Source organism: Glarea lozoyensis (assembly GCF_000409485.1).
Source record: "Glarea lozoyensis ATCC 20868 chromosome Unknown GLAREA5, whole genome shotgun sequence".
Classification (NCBI taxonomy): Eukaryota; Fungi; Ascomycota; class Leotiomycetes; order Helotiales; family Helotiaceae; genus Glarea; species Glarea lozoyensis.
The window spans coordinates 1,668,065-1,687,031 of NW_007361000.1; the positions used below are offsets into that span (position 1 = coordinate 1,668,065).

Below are 18,967 nucleotides of genomic sequence, written 5' to 3' on the forward strand. Positions count from 1 at the left end.
GTTTCAACTTCAAAAATAGAAGTTAATGGCCTTTGAACACACTCAGTCGTAAGAGAGGATAATGCGATTTATGAGCTAAGGGATTAAAGTCAGCTGAGCTTGTATTGAGGTCCGCAGAAAATGATGGGCATCAAAGATATGGGTGTAGTGATGTTTATGCAGAAGAGGTCGGGAGCATGGGTAGAGTTACATTGTGCAAAAGAGAGGCATGGGAAAGAGCGCGTGAGGTGGAGAGGTACGGAATTTCTGCAATTCGTAGCTAGCCAAGGAGGGATAACAACTGTGCAGCCTCGTGTGTATACTGCAATTCGGCGACGTTGTGCCACCTACTGCCGTGTTGGGGGCGCCCGAGATTACATTGTTATGCGGGTTTCACCGACTGAAAATCTCAAAGGGGAACTGCAAAGCGAATTTTAGCTGAGAGAAATCTGAAAGATTCAGGAGCTGAACAACTGGCTGACCCGCAACGCCAAATGTAACATCGACCCCAGAAAAGCTGATGAAGCTTTCAGACAGCAGCAACTCTCAGATATGGCTGGGACTTCTCAAACCCCTGCCAACTAGTATTGGAATCAAAAAGGGGCTTGCATAAAGGACTCCAACCAAGTTTTGGAAGGGAAGTATACTACTCGGAAGGCCAACCGGGGTGAGAAAGAGCTCAGAAGACAAAGAAGAAAGAGGCATAGATGAAGATTGTAGGTAAGACGAACTAGCGAGACTTAGTTAACAAGAGGTTTAGGAGATAGTAGTAATAATAATCCAGCTGCTTCTCCAGGACCCGGTAAAAAGGATTCAAAATCGCCAGGTACGTTGTGTGGGACATCCGGTGCGAATGGGGCTATCTTCGCGTGCCCAGCGGATGACAGCAGACTCATACTATGCTGTAAGTATCTCTTAAGTAGTGATAGAAAGTAAATGATGTCTTGGACTTGACTAATTCTCGTGTTAGGATCGGGAAGAACTACATGATGAATGGTGAATACTAATCTCTCAATGTACCGGCGTTGAAGAATATACCTTGTACAAAGTATAACCCCACCTGTATTCTGAAACCAATAACTCGACGTCAGCCAAGCAAACGCTAACTTTGTACAGAATTATAGACTGTGCAGAAAAATGCAGTCCGGAACGTAAGTACTCACGATCATCAATCAAAAATTCTACACCGAATTCTGTCTCTTGATGGTTACTTACCTTAAATATCTACTCCGTGATCTGTGACTGGTACAAGAACAATTGCGCCATGAAGAAAGAGTATATCGAGCCCTTCTACAAACCAGGAGTAAACGCCTGGATCGATGTGGACAAAGACCCACCTTCCGACCCCTGTGTTAAGAACTTCCCCGACGAAGGCACAGTGCTCTGCAGTACGGAATGTCCTACTGCGAATGGTGGTGTTCATGATACGCCGGCTGGGTAAAGGACCTAAGGATGAACTTTAGCGAAAGAATGACTGAATGGTCCAAAGGAGGTTGGATGAGGAGGGGAGCTAGCGAAAGTCAACTTACATAAAACAAAAATTTCGTTTGTTATTCATATCGTCCTTGGGTATACCAGTGATGAACTCTAAATAATTGAGTTGAATTCATATATCGAGATGTAGGTCGCAATTTGGAATGAAACTAGAAATAGATGTCTGCTGAGAAGTTAGCGAGTGCTAGGAGTGGTATGATGTGTAATCTGCGAGCTATGTAGGAGATGAGTGTCAGGAGACAAAACATAGACTTATGAATGTGAAACTAAACATGTTGTATATATTTTCCCACCACCAAATAACTCCAGTATAAGCTAGTTTTGTGCCACACTTATTATACAATATCCAAGAGCATCCATGCCTCATGAACGCCACCCAAGCGCCAGCAATGCCCCGCTAAAAATACAAGTATGCAAATATTGTTGCCGTGATCTTTATCGTGGCGTATTCAACCCATCTTATTTAAGCCATTCAAGCCCACATAATGTTCCCTATGTCCAACCCAGGACAATTCAAGCCACGACCTATCTTTTCAACATATAGCTCAAATCTGGAAGACCGCTTATGATGCTTTCCACTATCTTATCTTGCTCCATCTCTTCTTTAGAACGCCTGGTTTTCGAGATGGCCGGTGCAGGCATTATCGAGGTCGGTCCACTACGTGGCGGTACAGAAACGGCGACTGGTTTTTTCTGAGGCTTAGGTGCAAGTGCAGGCGCCGAGATAGATGGGGCAGTGTCAAAGAAAGAAAAGTCTGCAGAAGCCCATGGATCGCTGCTGCCTGCCTGCGAGATGGCAGCAGCTGTCTTGCTATCCGGAAATGGAAGTGGGCTTGCCTCTTGCTTCGTGCTGGACATGCTGCTATCAAAAGCAAAAGCAAGGGGAGGATCCCCGCTTGTTGTTTGAGTACTCACAGGCGTGGGTATCAATATCTGGTCCATGCTACTCCTTGGAGGGTGGCTTTGATCAGCTTTCATACTTGCTGACGCCGCAGCCTTATCGACTGATAGAATGTTATCAGCAGCTTGGAATGTTTTATGAACAGACTCTTGAATTGGGAGCGTTGGTGCAGATGCAACCACTGGAGAAGCTACCATCTCACCCCAGTCATCATCAGCAGCAAGAGCAACTCCTGCGGGTTTTGACGGTTGTATCGAGCTTGTCGTGGAGACTGGTAGAATGCTATTTTGTTGTCTGCTTTCTGCGACAGCATTATATGAGGTAGGAGTAATCGAGTGGGATAGAGATTTAAAAGAAGCACGCTTGGTCGTCGGAGCTTGTAGTGGGGTAGGTGAAGAATTTCCCGACATATACGTAAAACTAGACGTAGACTCTGATGCATTATGGGAAGAGTGTGGCTGATTTGCTGTTCTTTGATCGTTGCCAAGAGTCGCATTTGAACTCCAACCAAAGTCCACCACAGGCGTGGTAAGAGCAGGTACTCTTCCAGAATCAATATCATCAACAACCTTAGCAGGTTTTACCGAACTTCTTCGCCGTGGTTTGGATGCTGAACGCCCTTTAGAGGTAGAACGGTCCCGGACCAAACCTGTTGGCCACTCCCTTGGTATTTCTGTTGGGGGGAGACTGACTATTGACGACTTCTTCTTCCTTGGATTTCTTTCCGCAAATGCGGCGGCAATTGAAGCGGGTTTCGATTTCGGATCATTCCAACCGAAGATAGATCCAGCTTTGCTCCCGCCACCAAGGACAACACGTCCACTGATGCGGTCCTCCTCTATCCAACGCGCAACCACCTTGAGCGTCTCCTCTCTGACACTAGACTTTGCCCAGTTTATTCGAACATAGTTCTCGTCATCCCCAGACTCGTGCTTTCGCATTGGCCCATATCTCGAGAGTCGATACCACATTTTGCGTTCCTCGACCGACGAGAAGGAATCGTGGGGAACCACATCTGGAATGAAGATCTTCTCAGGAACGAGGTTGGCCACCAGGTCTGGATACATGTCGTTCAGCAGTACAACATTAGGGCTGAACTCAACCGGCTCAGGGGAAGTCGCAGGGCTATCTGTTTGATTGATGTTGGCTGCCTCGTCACTAACAAGATCCGATTCTGACTGTTGGAAAATCTGTGCAGCTTCTGGCTGGTCGCCGTCAAAATCACCCTCCTCAAAATCACCAAAGTCCCCGAAATCGTCGTCTTCTTCGTTCTCGTTTCCGTCCTCATCCTGTGTTGCTCTATCTGATTCCACTTTTTGTTCGTACGTCTCATTATCGTCTAGATCCTCTTGTTTGTCATTTGCGCTAGTTGTACTTTCTCCACCAGCACTTACACGGCCGTCTTGTAACTCTGGCGTCCCTTCCCTCTTGGCCAATGTATCGAAATGCTCCACCAGTTGATGCACTTTTGACGCCTGTCGGGGCATCTGAAGTCTTTTAGGTTCGTCGTCCAAAGAGGTACGTGGGGACTCCGCGAATCTTCCGTCTTGTCGGCTTTCATCCGAAGGAGCAGAAGAAGGTCTTGACGAAGACGGCGCGACGTCTTGTGTAATCGATGATCTTATCGGTTCAATGGTGGCATCTGACAGAGGTTTATCCTCCTCCTCAGGAATCTCAGGGGTTTCCGCACTTGAAGTCGAATTTTGCTTGTCCTCTAGGACTACAGCCGGCTCTACAGTTTCGTTGACATCCGAAAAAATCTCAGCTTGGTTATCGGTTAGGGTTTGTAGTTCCCGGTCCACGAGTTTACTGTCATTTACATCCAGATCAATAGCCATAGCACTGTTCTTGATATCATCTTGTTGAAGCTCTTGATCTCCATCGTCATGTGAATCCGATTGGGTGCTGCTCAGCTCATTGAAAGCCCATGGATCCGGTGAAGGTTGACGGACAACGTTGGCAGCATTTATCGACAGACTTGGAGCGGGACGCGCCACAAAGTTTTCTTGTGCTAGAGATGTGTCGCCCCACGATACTGCAGAGCCATCATCGCTACGCGGTGTCAACTTGTCGAGCCTGCTATTTCCCATACTGCCTGTGTTTCCACCCCAACCATCGATGGCGCTGTCCAAGCCAACTCCGGTGTTCGCGGGAACATCTGCCCAGTTGCCAAACCCATCATCATCCTGCTCTGCGCCGGCATCCTTCCAAAACGGGTTGTTCGACTGCTGTGCTAGATTCGAGCCAGAAACTTTGAATTTCAGAGTCGGAGGAGCGGTTCGGTCCGGCTCGTCATTTCCCTTCACAAACGCCTTATTCGGTTGCGTCAAATTTGCATCGTCTGCCCAAGGAGAGCCCCAGGGATCGTCCATTTCCGTCCTCTGTCTCTCATCGTCGACATAGAGACCCTCGAGACTCGGCCGTTAGGTCCTCCAGTGCTTCGTATCGCGCGTCCTGTTTTGCGTGACAGGAATATCACTAATCGAGGGCTACACTATGTTGCCATTGTTGGTCTATTGCCGATTGTGGTTGTGGAAGCTCCACGTTGAAGCGTTTGTTCAAAGCCAGACTGAAAGTTGCCAAAGTAATGTCAGAGCTTCGGGATTCATGGGATTCATGGAGCCACCGAATTGGGTACGCCGGAACCGGATTAACCATCACCGAGGCGCGTCATCCACGCGAGCAGACGAGAGTCCAGTCTTTGGAGATGCTTGATAATCGAAGGGAATTTCCTTTTCACCATCCCGATCGACAATTATCTTCTAGATAGAACTTTTCTTCTACGATGCGACAGCTACATGACACCTCAGACTGAGAACCCTCCCAAATTCGAAAATGTCACTTGACAATGTCAAAAATATCGTCCTTGTAATGGCTGCCCTCGCCCCCGGTCACCTCCAAACATATCTCTAACTTTTGCAGGTCCTTTCAGGCAAGGGCGGAGTAGGTAAATCCTCTGTCACCACGCAACTTGCGCTCTCCCTTTCTCTCGCCGGTCACTCTGTTGGCATTCTGGACATCGATCTCACTGGGCCGTCGATTCCTCGTCTCTTTGGAATTGAGACTGCGACCGTCACGCAGGCACCAGGTGGATGGATACCAGTCCCAGTGCATGCAGCCAACCCCACTGCGGGAATCGGCTCCCTTTCTTGCATGAGCTTGGGTTTTCTACTTCGAGAACGAGGAGATGCGGTCGTTTGGCGTGGACCCAAGAAGACTGCTATGGTTCGCCAGTTTCTCACCGATGTTCTCTGGGGAGAGATCGATTACCTGCTCATTGATACTCCTCCTGGAACATCAGACGAGCATATATCACTAGCAGAAACTTTACTGAAGAACGCGTTACCTGGGCAAGTGGCAGGCGCGGTGGTTGTGACGACGCCCCAAGCAGTTGCTACGGCAGATGTCAAAAAGGAGTTAAATTTCTGTGTCAAGACGGGAATCAACGTTATTGGCGTTGTGGAAAACATGAGTGGTTTCGTCTGTCCGAACTGCTCGGAATGCACAAACATTTTCAGCAAAGGCGGTGGCGAGGTCATGGCAATGGACTTCAAAGTGAAATTCTTAGGGAGAGTTCCCATCGATCCTCAGTTTATCATGCTCGTGGAAACTGGAAGAAGACCTGTATATCCTATTGGCACAGAGATCAACGGTCTGGACGTCGGGAGGTCAGAAGTTGTGGATAACAGTGGTGACTACAAAGACCCTGGGCAGTTAGTAGAAAAGTACAAGGACTGCTCACTATGCCCTATATTCAAGGACATTGCGCGGGACGTCGTCAACGATATTGAGTCGACTAAGTCGTAGGACAAGCATTATTTCGAGTCCACAATGCCGCAAAGGAAAAAAAGTACATGGGTAGCTGGGTCAAGCTTGTCAAAGAGCGAATCTCTCAGATGGGCATCGATGAAGCTCAAAGAGATGGACTAGATCTCTACTAGATTCGCCATCGTCTATGAAAGCGTACGCTTGAAACGTTGGCTCACGTGCTTCAATGCTAGTTTGGCAATAAGACTGGGTACTGCGTAACTTACGAGTTTCGGCTAGGAATACTACCTGCAATCATTATTGTCGACCTTGTCATCTTCTTCCAATCTTCCAGAAGGAGAGCTGAGATAACTTGGGATATTTTATTGGGTAATGTGAACTTAGTTTCCCCTCTGCCAAGTCTCCGCCATGGTTGGTCCGTGGCTGAGCCATTCCCGCCGAATTTCTCACGCGCTTGAACCGTCCTTGGCCTTCCGTTAGTATTTCTTAGCCTTTGCCGATCCACCTCTGCGAAGTACATCCTTCTTGTGTCGCTTCATCAGGTTGATATATATTTTCATGAAACAAATTCGCGGTGTATCACTGTTCTTAGTAGATTTGTCATTTTCGTTACGAAGGTCGCAATATCTGCAGTGATTATTCATTTTTACCGAGAAACCTGTGTTCATCTTGCTTGTAACATTGTCAAGATGCTAGATAGGGTACAACAGTTCCAAGAGTTGACCAAGAGAGCCCCAAGAGCCACCAAGATCAACCAAGTCTCTATGTATTAGCAAACCCTCACCTCCTTCCTTCTTTGAACAGCATTTTGCCTTTCCTAAGAGGCCAAGTCATCATCGAAATTCATGATTGGGTTTCCTTTATCAAAAGACAGCGTGACCGCCAACATGTAGTGGTCTCTCTTTACATGAAATGCAACTACGACTCGCTTCTGACCCCGCTCAAGACCATGCTCCGAGCATTCGGTTCAGTACACTGGGTCAATCGTCTTGGTTTTGATAAGACGACATTGGCAGAGATGGCTAACCCTTATAACCTCCCGTCTTCTGATAGGAGTTTATAGAGATTAGTTGCCACATACGTGCAGCCTTGTCGAAGCCGGGTAGACCGAGGCCCTCCTGTCGTATCGACACCAAATCAGTGCTCTGAAGTCGACCTATATATTTGGCAAGGTCCCCCTCTCTTGTTTCGCTGTGTTCTGTCTCCCTCAAGAGCCTTACATTAATTTCAATCGGCCAACACACCATCAACGAGATGGAGTCTAAAGGGATTCCAGAGAAAGACCTTGGTCTAGGGACGCGCTCGAATAGCGATGACACACCAGTCTATGAGACCAACACTGGTGGTGCTCATGGCCATGAGCTTCCTCGAGAATCGTTCTGGACCCGTATGGGATGTACTCCGACTTCATTCAAGCGTCGAACTCTGGCAACAGACAACCAACTGAACCAGACTATGAAACCTCGCCATTTACACATGATTGCCATTGGTGGCTCGATTGGAGCTGGTTTCTTCGTTGGTTCCGGTAGCGCTCTTAACCGCGGTGTAAGTGTTTGGAGCATTCTGGATGATGATAGCTCTAACAACAGTCTAGGGACCAGCTACTCTTCTCATCGATTTCGCAATCATCGGTTTTGCTATGTTCAATGTTTGCTACGCTCTTGGCGAACTTGCTGTCATGTACCCTGTCTCTGGTGGATTCTACACCTACTCTTCTCGGTTTATCGATCCTTCTTGGGGCTTTGCCATGGGTTGGAGTAAGTAGTCCTTTTACGGAGAATTTCAATGTTGTTGGGACTAACGTCTGACTAGACTATGTTTTCCAATGGGCCATTGTATTACCTCTCGAACTCGTTGTTGCTTCGTTTACCGTAGCTTACTGGAATGATGAAGTTAACGTTGCTGTGTGGATAACGCTCTTTGCCGTTGCCATCATCGCCATCAATGTATTTGGCTCTCTCGGTTATGCAGAGGAGGAATTCTGGTCTAGTGTCCTGAAACTTGGGGCGATCATTTCATTCATGATCATCGGTCTCATCCTTGGTAACGTCCCAACTCGGAGCGATAATCAGCATACGTACTAACAGAATGTCTAGTTTGTGGTGGAGGTCCAAGTAACGGTATTTACAGCGAATACTGGGGTGCACGGCTGTGGTATGACCCAGGAGCTTTCAAAAACGGTTTCAAGGGTGTCTGCTCGGTTTTCGTTACTGCAGCTTTCTCCTTTTCTGGAACTGAATTGGTTGGATTAGCTGCGGCTGAAGCTGAGAACCCAGCAAAGGCTCTTCCAGGTGCTATTAAGCAAGTTTTCTGGAGAATCACGCTATTTTACATTGTGTAAGTGGGCCGCGAACTAGGATATACATATTCCCCAGAATCTAGTCTAGTATCCGGGGAATTCTGGTCAATGATCTTAACACTAACAATCAACCAGGGGTTTGATGTTTGTTGGTTTACTCGTCAGCTCCACCGATGAGCGTCTTCTTGGTGCCAACCCATTTATCAATGTTGCCGCTTCTCCCTTCGTCATCGCCGCCAAAGATGCAGGTCTCACTGGTTACGACTCCTTCATGAACTTCATCATTCTCGTTTCTGTTGTCTCCATTGGTAACTCGGGTGTCTACGGTGGATCTCGTACCCTCACTGCCCTCGCTGAACAAGGATATGCACCAAAGTTCTTCTCATATGTCGATCGTGCCGGTCGTCCTCTTCCATCAACCATCTTGATCCTCGTCTGTGGTTTCCTTGGTTACATCAGTCTTGCCAGTAGTGGACCTCTCGTTTTCGATTGGCTCCTCGCTCTTTCTGGTCTTGCTGCTCTATTCACTTGGGGATCCATTTGTCTTGCACACATCCGATTCCGCTCCGCATGGAAAGCTCAGGGTCACACCCTTGACGAGATTCCATTCAAGGCTGCCCTCGGTGTCGGTGGCTCTTGGGCCGGTCTGATTCTCATCGTTCTCGTGCTTATTGCTCAGGTCAGTTCCTCCAAAAACCCAAATTTAACACGCGCTAACTCTCTAAACAGTTCTACACTGCTCTCTCTCCGCTTGGTGTCGATGGTATTGGTACGGCTGAGGACTTCTTCAAATCGTACCTCGCTCTCCCAGTTGTTCTCCTCTTCTTCATTTGTGGTTATTTCTGGAAGGGAACTAAATGGCGGCGCGCCGCTGACCTTGATGTTGACACTGGACGTCGTGAAGTCGACTGGAACAGAATCAACGCGTACAAAGCTCAAGTCGCTATGTACCCCGCCTGGAGAAGATTGCTGGTTGCCATGTTCTAGATACTACTTTCTTTCAGTTGGACAGTCATGTATACCGAGGTCTGGGGGGTCAGTCAGGGGAATAATGGAATGGGTCTAGATAGGGTGTATATTAGGATATTGATACTAGATAGTCCTAGACAGTAATGATACCTCTAGTATCTTAACAATCGTTCTTCATATTATCCACTGGCGTTTATCACATTATTTATGAAGTGTAGTTGGAGCCTCGCTTGTGATGTGTGACTGCGGAGATATATTTGCATGAGCCCTACCGGATGCGGCAGTTCGTTAACAGCCGATAATATCACACGAGTGGATCACCACTTCAACGTTATAATAATAACTGAAGAATTGAATCAATGTTGTATTTATACTGCAATTCTTGAATGACTCAAATGGTAACAATAACCCTTGTTTCATTGCCAATAATTTACCAAAATTCGTAATATCATACCCCCAGCCCCAACAATCTCAACTCGTGGTGGACATATAATTAGCAGACGGATACGACACTCGCTCGAAACAGTTCATGAAATTTCATCCATTTCGTCTATTGCTTTCGGTAAATAGAAAATTTCGCTCTCTATTTAAGAGCTGTTAAGGTGAGAGCGTTTAAGTGGAATTCGAGTTGATAGGTTCGAGTAAAACTACTACAGTTTTTATTGTTTACTGAAATCCATCTTAGAGCGCGAAACCCCTTTGTCTGTCAACTAACTTCTAATTGATTCTCGGAGGATAATCGGGAAGGGCATTCCGTCGCGGTCGGGGAACATGCTCGTGGGGTTTGAAGTGCCGACTCTGGTGAACTGCGTCCATCCTTGTCCTAGGAGCAGATGCTCCACTCGGGGTGATGAATGCTTCTTCACGGACATGGGTTTGTGGTCTTTGGCTTTTTTGAAGAGCCTTGTTTGGATGATTGGTTTGGTGGTTGCAACGGTGTGTCTTTTGGAACCGGTGGGAGGTGGAAGAGAGGTCCTGCAAGGGGTTGACGATCTTCGATGATCTTCTTGAAACTCCTAGGTTTGGGGGGCTTGGTCTTTGAGGTTGCCTTGGTGGAGACTGACGACGAGTTGGTTGGGGCTTTCTGGTTTGTGGTGGATTCGCGTTCATAGGTCAATGTGGAGGTCTGGGGATATTTACAACAAACCCAGGGTCCGGGTTGCGTCGGCGATGTTGGGGGATGTCGGATGGACCTGGGTTTGGAAGTGGATCGCTCAACTCGGAAGACGCTACATTTGGATGGTTGGAGCTTGAAGATGGTGCAGAATCGTCGTTCCAGGTGCAAGTGACTTGGCAGCTAAAATTCTCAGGAACAGGTCCAACATGTTCCACGGAAACATTGAGTTGGAATGGGCAGTCGGCAATGCTCTGGCTAACATTTTCATTCAGGGATAAGTTCTGAAAACATTCACCGAGCTCTGACATGACACCAGGAGAACTGGGATTTCGATTTCCGGTGTCTGGCATTATGCGTGGACTGGGAAAGTTGAAGGTATGTCTGTGGATCATTGTAAATTATTTTAAAGCTGATGAATGGCTGTAATGAAGGTGATTTCTGGCCAATAGATGGGAGGCTAGTTGGACGTTTTTATAGTTATTAATTGACCAGTGAAAACGTCCTAGTTTGACATTACAATTTGAGTCAGTTGTGTTTGTAATGCCAGCATTGAAATTATTTCATGTCATGACAGCAGGTTGCCAGGTTCCATCTTCGCAAACAAAACTGTAAGCGAGCTTAAGTCGACTCAATCAACTGTTTGTAGAAGAGGTATCGTGTGAAACATCATAAAAGCACGAAACTCGCTGTCACAAATAAGGTTGAAACAAGATAGAACTATTAACAGTTGCAAGAGATGAAGTTTAACATTCCTTAATTGTTGTTGAAGTAAAATACACGCAGAGTCCTTATTAGGCGGGACCTCCTCACTTTCTGGAGCAGGAGTCTTTTGTTTTTCTTGCTTTAAACTCCGGGACCATAATTCGATGGGATGTTGAGAAAATAAAAGACGAAGGTTTGGTCTGACGGGAAATCCAATCAGCAATGCAATTATTGAATTCAATTATCCCCTTTGAAAGATCCAGCTTCATTTCCATACATCTGCAAAACTCAGAATTCCAAAGAAGCTCAGTAAATCTATCTATCACAATCTTATATTTTCATAAACATTCCTTTCGTGTCATACAAATGCAATTGACCCTAACAAATCAATCATCTTTCCTTCACCACCTGAAAGCGAGTACAGACCGCTAATGATACTTGGACTTTTAATGGATCTTTAGTGGGAAGTCTATTGATCAGTTTCGACACCAGCTGATCAACGATTGAAAACTGATGATGGCCCTAGTTAAGTGAAGGTACGTAAGCCAATAAGCTCATAGATATGAAGGCCTCTTTGGCAAGGTGTTACTTACAGGCTGCCTAGTGTCAGACCCGTTAAAAAGAGACCGGACTTTACTTGGATGGTGGAAAATACTGGCGTACGATCTCTCAACACCGTGTATTGAGTCTGATAAAATACAGGTGTGTTAGCTAATGTTATGACAAATATCTATGCCACTTTGAGTGGGAAATGATTGTCATAAAGGACGTACCGCATATACGGTATCAGACGAATCATGTGTACCATCTCGGTCCATTCCAACGCTCATAATTTCCGCAGGAAATACATGCTTAACAACTAAGGTCGTTTCATGATCCTCTCGATTTTTATCCACCCCGTCTCTTTGATCTTTCAATTCGTCAACATCTTCTTGTAACTCGGCAAGGATTCTAGAAAACTCGGTTTGATTTTGCATAACTGTATCTGCAAACTCCGGATTGCCCAACAACGCGTCTACACCATCCAGACGAGCCTCATTGATGGAACTGACGTATTCCAGTTTATTGATTGCCCGAGCGGATTTCTTGATGAAGGGTTTGAGAGTGCTGCGATGGTATGATTCCAGGTATCTCAGTCTTTCCGATGTTTGCTCGGCAGCGTTTTCGAGCTGGGCGATTCGGTCGAAGAGTGCTGCCATGGTGGTAAAAGGGAGTAGTTATGAGGGAGTTAGGTATAAAAAGCTGCTGCGTTACTATCATTGGCCAACGTGGAGGTATTTATGATAGTAGGCTAGGGACTAGTCCGCTATGGAGTGACGAAGAGTTACGTCTAAAAGTTAGGTGTAATGGTCCAGTGAGAAATGAGTCTTCTGACAAACAATCTTTAACAAACGCTGCCACGAAAAGGCGCCAACGAATCAAACTCCATGGTGACTGATCAAGGCTCTATTACAAAAAGAGTAATCTTGAGGTATATTTTGGACATTTTGCCAGACTCGTACCTCGAGGGTTTACACATATAGTACAGTATTTTACACCCTGCTGAACCATCCCTATCGCCCGCTATGAAATTCCCAGCGGTTTCAATATTTTCTGTTTCGCAACTTCAGATGCGTACGCTCCTCCTCGCTGTAACGCAATCGCGCCGACTATGGCATATAAACACGTATTCAGAACAACATCGATCCCGGACGCTTCCAACTTATCCGGCTGTCATGTTTTGTTAGTTACACTTCCACAAGGAGCTTGGGTTGGTTATACCATTCTTGGCTGCCATCTCATGATTTGCGCCATTCCCATCGTCTTCGCCAAAGTGGCGAGTCTTTCTTTCGTTAGAACCTCACCAATTGGCGCATCTGACAGGTTTTTAAGTCCGTTCAACGCTGGGTGTTCGAACCGGGCACGAGTGTCTTTGGGATTTCTTGGTGTTTGCGTTTGCGTTGCTGTTGAAGAGCTGACGAGTGCAAGGTTAGCTTGTAGAGTGAGTATCCTCCGACCTGTTGAGAATAATTAGCATACGATGTCCTTCAAATCCGAATACTGGACTCCTAACCTAGAAACGCTAATCTATCATTGAAACCACGTCTCCCCTGATCAAAGCTTTTGTGTGTGATGGCCAGCCATTTGATCTCATCTGTAAGGACCGACTCTCCACCCTCTCCTAAAAGGTTCACATAGAACCTGTCCAGCTTTTGGGGATCACTGTTCGTCGTCCACGACTTCATTGCGCTCTGTGGCTTCCATGGATATGGCGCTTTCATCTCTTCCGGCGTATATGACCATCTTGGCCGCTCTGACTTGTCGGCGTTCCAATCAACTTCTAATCTAGATGCGGTTGCTGAGATTTGCCGTATCGAGGACTTCCGCGAGGATATAGAACCGGCATATTCGCACGTAGGCCGACATTGCCGTAGAGAGCTTCGTAACGACTGGCAGGTTGACCTTGAAGCCATCATATATGGATTGTTGTGTGAGAACCAAGGTTGAAAGCGACCTGTGTCGTCTGCTCGATATTCGAGCTTCATGAACTATTTTGCGGGCCGTACGCTAGTCCGCATTAGGGAAGACTGCACTAAATCGCGTCTCCCCGATCACAGTCGCGCTCTGACCTTTCATCTGCTTCTCATTCTTGAATATACACTTTTTATCTTTGCCATTTTATTAATATGGCCGCTCACGAACGGTCTAGTACTGGATCATCCATTGCTTCTAATTCGTTGTTGGAACGACTTGCTACAGTGCTACCAAAAGATGTCAGCTTTCTAATACATCACCTCTCTTCCCCGCCAACTCGTACATCGGCCATCTATTCAGCACCCCCTGGCACTCGTCCTGATCGAACGTATTGCGAGAGCCACTTTTTGACGGCGTCAATAAAGTGTTCGGCACCAGAAGGTGCTGAAGACGTTTTGATATTTGCAATTGAAATCTTAATCTATTCTACAGCTTACGATACGACATTCTTCGTATCGAAGGCAGACTCGACGGGATACCTCCATCTCTTGGGCCTTCCGAAAGGCACCTCTTCACCACTCAAAGACATCAGTGCAACTTTTCTGGACTACCTGGTCCAGCATCATTCGCGCTCAAACATCAAGAGCGTCATCTCCCTCTTTGCTAGGGCGCAAGACCAATATCTCTTTCCTGGTAGTATTGAATATCAAGGGAAACATGTTTTGGATGATCGAGGCCTTGTCCGCTGGTGGTGTCGGGTTTTGGATCCAATAATCAATCCGACTGGGACAGACTCAATCTCGAGTGGTGCGAAATGGGACAAGGCGGAGGGATATTTAATCGTCCCTGGACTTGACGTCCACGAGACAAGTGCATATATTCCTAGACGCTCGCCAACACAAAGAAAACCATGGAAGGTGGGCCACCCATTACGGCAGATAACACATCATTCGGACGATGTACCACCACGATGCCTTGTCCCACATTTTCCGGACGACCCCAAGGCGCGTTACCTAGACGAATTGGACGAAGAGATCACGAATGGCGCAGATAATCAAAACGGTCAATGGAGAAGTGTAAGGACGATAGATCAGTTCTGGGAGATGATGGCATATCGGCAGGAGTGTTCAGCGGGTCGAATGGTGGGTTTTATATGGGTTGTTTTTACACCAAAATATGAGCCGAAAACACTTGAGAAAAGTGACGTTATGGAGGACAGCCAGAGTACCGCAGCAGGTTCTGAGCGAGATGCCGACTATTCGATGCCATTGATCGACCCAGACTCATCATTCGGGCCCCTCATATCCCCCCTCACATCATTTACAGCTTCATCGCAAATCCAGCCGCCAAGCCCGTCAGCTAGAGACAAAGTAGAGCCGCAACAGTCAGCCACCTCAACTGCGAGGACCAGACTGGATGGAACGCCCAAGAAGAAAAAAAAGCTTACGGGTGTTATTATGCCTCGGCAGCCCAAGATCAAAACCCATACAAAGAATCAGTCATTCAATATTCCAGTCACCACAGCCTATTACCACTGGCCCTCTGCAGGCCGCGGTCAAGTTGTCGTAGACGAAACGGACTACAAGCGCAATACAGAATTGCTACTTCGCCTGGACTTTGCAAATCTAGACTTGGCAACTTCAAGTTCAAAAAGATGGACTAGTGAAGTACGATCTGGGGTCTCGGGCAACATGCGAAAAGTTTGGGGGCAAACAGTTGTGGGTGAAAGAACGGTCGAGCAGAGCGCGACTAGTGTCGCTTCTGCAACCCCTATAAATACGATTGTGATTAAAAAGAAGAGAAAAGTAGGAGCTGAAGACGTGCAAGCGCCTACCCCTACGCCGGTTACTCAGCTGGTACCTTCAGTCAATGTGCTTGGGTCAAGTATGATTAGGAAAAAGCCAAAAGTTTGAATATTTAATTTTGCACTCAGTATAATGCGGCAGCGATATGGGCGTTTATGGGGCAGGCTGGCGCCGTTGATGAAAATTTAGTCAAGATACCCAGGATAATGAAAATAAGTATATTTCGGGCCACTCTCGGATTTCCTTTGTGTAGGGTCAAATTGTGGGCTTTCTATCAACTTGTTTTGATGCAATTCTTGTCTTTACAAAGCCCACCACTTGGCCGAACTAGTGGGTCAATGTCTTCTCATATCCTCTTTTCCTTCTCTTGTACGCTGACAAACTTAGTGGTCATATACACAGATAAGAAACCACTTCTCTTGTAAGTTGGTCTCGTAGGCTAAAGACTTCCCACTAGAGATAAAGTTTAACTTTCTTGCGATCAAATTCTATCTTGGCTCTCAAAATTACCCCCAGCGAAAGGAGGCGCAATGTTTCCCCCTATGGTCTCTGGCCTGGGCTGGTTGTAGCTGATTTGTGGGATTAAGGTTCTAGAGTAATGATAAAATCAAGTATCTGACTTACTGAGACTTTGTTCGAGGAGGCTCGCACTACGCGTGCCAGACTGGTATATCACTCTATCGCCAAACAATACGGAAACAATTCCAGGCTATTTACAAGGCCACGTCTGTGTCTGTCATTTTCAAAAGGAAGTATGTATCACTTTTTTGGTTGATTGTTTCAACCAACCCCATAACACCACCTGATAACTCCGATCTCCAATCACTGAACCGAGACTTCATGTCCGATTTGAACCCAGCCAAGGAACCACCACGCTCTGCGAATTCAGCCACTGCGGCCTTCCTAGAGCGCCCTCCTCAAGATTCAAATCGATCGATCGTTGTCATTGCTCATCCCTCATCTCCCCATCAAAACTCAAACTAGTTCGAAAGCTAGAATCATTACTCAAGCCTCTCTTCCTCCCGGCACCATGATCCGTATACCCATCTCTCTGTGTCCTTCGCGCCGCAACAGCCGATAAGGCTACCAACGCCGCATGTCCAAAGATGCAAAACATGGCAAATGAAAATCGCGTGTACTGGAGGGGTGAAGTTCCATCGGCTGAGATGGCGGGCCATTTGTAGCAGAAGCCAAGTGGGTGACTGTTGCTAATCTCGGAGAAGTCGCAGGAGGTCCAGATGCTGAGTTGGACGATCCAGGCTGTGAGGAAGATGACCGATGTGCAGAGAGAGGTGATGGGTCCGACTTTTGAGAACCAGTGGAGGAAGAACATTGTGATGCCGTAGAGGATGGAGATCAATGGGGTGGTGGCTTCGAAGAATATGATTTCACTGGATATATGGTTAGGTTTTGATTTGTTCAATTAAAACACGAGAAGTCTTACACTTTTCCAGGGATATTCTCATCGATAAGTCCTTTACTATTCCGCACCATCGTCAGCATTTGCGCTTAATGCACTGGCAGAAATAGAGCTCACGAAGATGTATTCGTCACACTTTCCCATGCCTTCCCCATATCAACTTGTCCCTCCGAAGCCCTCCTCAGCTGCGTCGCCAAAATGGCAGAAATGACAAATACAGCAATTGTAAAAATCAACACAAGCAAGTTTGCTAGTGGTGCATGACGAGCACCACCCGTCCATCTTCTATCTGCACCGAAGAAAATTGCCATCTTATCACCGATTTTGTTGAGTTGGTTTTGCGATGAGGGAAGTCATTGAAGCGGAACTAAATAAGGGGCCCTGCAGGACATGTATATACTCCTCACATCTCAACAATGCAAACATGATGTGGTAAGCGCGCGGATTGCAGCCATATGGACTCAGGATGCGCAGTGCAAGCCCAAAGATTCGGGATAGTCGTGGCGCAAATCCGTGTGTTGGAACTTGGTGGTTGATTTTGAAGTTTGGTCGTAGGTTTAAGTCGCTGGGAAGCGACACATGATCAATTAATAATTAAGCGCGTTGGAATTGAAGCCAAAACTCACGTAGCTTGTCATGTTGAGGCTCCTAGAAGGATGTTTTGGGAGGGAGGATGAGGGTGGGTGTGGCCGTGCTGGTGATTATGTCAAATGTGTACACCAACATTTTTTGGGCTGCTTACTGGATGTGGGATGGGTTTTGGAGGTCATGTGGATTTTTTTTCTGAGGAAAGTTGCAAATTTAATAAGGGAAAGGCGATATGGGTTTGGTGGTGAGTTTTGGAGCATAGAAGAATGGGTAAGCGAAATAATGAAATTGAAAATCTACCGTATATTTGCTGCACTAGCTATACGATATTCCCCTAGAACCCAAACCCCAAAGCCCAAAAACTCCAAAACACGAAAACGCTTTTAAATCCTCAAACTGCCATCCCATTCGTCTCAGCAGCCGTACAAAGTCTCCAAGACAAAATAACATCCATCTCATCGATTTCCTCTTCCTCATCATCCCCTCCCACTTCCCCCACCATACCCTCCTGTCCCTCCAACGCCTTCCACGCCCTCTCCTCCTCACTCCACCTCTCAAAGTCTCCTCTCAGCTTCTCACAACACATCGCGACAGCCGAAAAACTAACCAACAGCGTCCAATACGTCAGCGTGCTCCATCCGAGCACGAATCGCGCCATCAACCACTCGTTATTCAATTCCCCGAATTCGGCGAATGGACGCCAGGAGTCGCAGAATTTGAGTTGGATGGGCGCTACGACTGAGGGAGAGGCGATGTCGCAGGAGGTCCAGAATGTGAATTGGCCTATCCAGATGAGGAGGAAGAGCGTGGAGAGTAGGAGGGTGCGGGAGGGTGAGGCGATGTTGTGGTGGTGTGTGTAGAGGGAGAGGAAGCTGAAGAAGATGTTGAGGATGCTGGGTGAAAGTATGGTGGGGAGTTTGGTTCTATTGCTGCTATTAGTAAAATTGATAATATTTAAGATTGGATTGTGGACTTACGCGGTAGTGAAATGCATATCACTCTCATCCACCTCGGGATATATTCCTTTTCCACCCGAAAAAAATTGTATACCGAACATTGCAATCGAGTTCCCGAGAATGATCAAGAAGAGATAAGGTGTGATGCGTAAGAACCCAGGCCATCTATCATCGGCTTTCAATATGAAAGACACCATTGTGAACTCCGAATATTCACCACTTATTGAGCTTGATATTTACTCGTCGTCAAATGACCTCTAAAAGTCCACGCAGAAACAAAATTCAACACTCAACGCACCTCCTCCAAAAAAGAGCCGACCATTACTCTTATCACACAAACACCCAAACCATCCGCGGGGTTCAAACGCCAATCCGCCGCAATCGAAACGAAACAAACCTAAATCCAGAACCTCATGTACGCACAAGGATTTCCCACATTACATGTATGTGCGAAACAATTCTTTTCCGCCGTGGATAAAGGGATGGAGGAGTCTAAGCCTCATCCTGAAGCGTGG

General features: G+C 46.7%; 9 protein-coding genes across 9 annotated transcripts; 4 read left to right on the forward strand and 5 right to left on the reverse strand.

Moving 5' to 3' along the window:
* Positions 1-1,243: 1,243 nt before the first annotated feature.
* GLAREA_04732 (uncharacterized protein) lies at positions 1,244-1,420 on the forward strand (the record flags this gene model as incomplete). The annotated part of the gene is made up of 1 exon (XM_008087109.1): positions 1,244-1,420. One exon carries the CDS (start codon positions 1,244-1,246, stop codon positions 1,418-1,420), a length of 177 nt encoding a protein of 58 aa, XP_008085300.1.
* A 578-nt stretch (positions 1,421-1,998) lies between these two features.
* Positions 1,999-4,746, reverse strand: GLAREA_04733 (uncharacterized protein; the record flags this gene model as incomplete). Its single annotated transcript, XM_008087110.1, has 1 exon — positions 1,999-4,746. One exon carries the CDS (start codon positions 4,744-4,746, stop codon positions 1,999-2,001), a length of 2,748 nt encoding a protein of 915 aa, XP_008085301.1.
* Positions 4,747-5,209: 463 nt separating this feature from the next.
* On the forward strand, positions 5,210-6,181 carry GLAREA_04734 (P-loop containing nucleoside triphosphate hydrolase; the record flags this gene model as incomplete). The annotated part of the gene is made up of 2 exons (XM_008087111.1): positions 5,210-5,242; positions 5,297-6,181. The coding sequence occupies 2 exons, from the start codon at positions 5,210-5,212 to the stop codon at positions 6,179-6,181; spliced, it is 918 nt and encodes a 305-aa protein (XP_008085302.1).
* Positions 6,182-7,396: 1,215 nt separating this feature from the next.
* On the forward strand, positions 7,397-9,428 carry GLAREA_04735 (uncharacterized protein; the record flags this gene model as incomplete). Its single annotated transcript, XM_008087112.1, has 6 exons — positions 7,397-7,687; positions 7,737-7,899; positions 7,955-8,185; positions 8,239-8,479; positions 8,577-9,120; positions 9,171-9,428. 6 exons carry the CDS (start codon positions 7,397-7,399, stop codon positions 9,426-9,428), a joined length of 1,728 nt encoding a protein of 575 aa, XP_008085303.1.
* Positions 9,429-10,523: 1,095 nt separating this feature from the next.
* Positions 10,524-12,428, reverse strand: GLAREA_04736 (uncharacterized protein; the record flags this gene model as incomplete). The annotated part of the gene is made up of 3 exons (XM_008087113.1): positions 10,524-10,908; positions 11,823-11,917; positions 12,003-12,428. 3 exons carry the CDS (start codon positions 12,426-12,428, stop codon positions 10,524-10,526), a joined length of 906 nt encoding a protein of 301 aa, XP_008085304.1.
* A 364-nt stretch (positions 12,429-12,792) lies between these two features.
* GLAREA_04737 (RNase III) lies at positions 12,793-13,682 on the reverse strand (the record flags this gene model as incomplete). The annotated part of the gene is made up of 3 exons (XM_008087114.1): positions 12,793-12,939; positions 12,991-13,226; positions 13,283-13,682. 3 exons carry the CDS (start codon positions 13,680-13,682, stop codon positions 12,793-12,795), a joined length of 783 nt encoding a protein of 260 aa, XP_008085305.1.
* A 213-nt stretch (positions 13,683-13,895) lies between these two features.
* On the forward strand, positions 13,896-15,596 carry GLAREA_04738 (uncharacterized protein; the record flags this gene model as incomplete). The annotated part of the gene is made up of 1 exon (XM_008087115.1): positions 13,896-15,596. One exon carries the CDS (start codon positions 13,896-13,898, stop codon positions 15,594-15,596), a length of 1,701 nt encoding a protein of 566 aa, XP_008085306.1.
* An 835-nt stretch (positions 15,597-16,431) lies between these two features.
* GLAREA_04739 (uncharacterized protein) lies at positions 16,432-17,219 on the reverse strand (the record flags this gene model as incomplete). The annotated part of the gene is made up of 3 exons (XM_008087116.1): positions 16,432-16,879; positions 16,933-16,968; positions 17,026-17,219. 3 exons carry the CDS (start codon positions 17,217-17,219, stop codon positions 16,432-16,434), a joined length of 678 nt encoding a protein of 225 aa, XP_008085307.1.
* A 668-nt stretch (positions 17,220-17,887) lies between these two features.
* Positions 17,888-18,649, reverse strand: GLAREA_04740 (uncharacterized protein; the record flags this gene model as incomplete). The annotated part of the gene is made up of 2 exons (XM_008087117.1): positions 17,888-18,419; positions 18,474-18,649. 2 exons carry the CDS (start codon positions 18,647-18,649, stop codon positions 17,888-17,890), a joined length of 708 nt encoding a protein of 235 aa, XP_008085308.1.
* Positions 18,650-18,967: the final 318 nt, after the last annotated feature.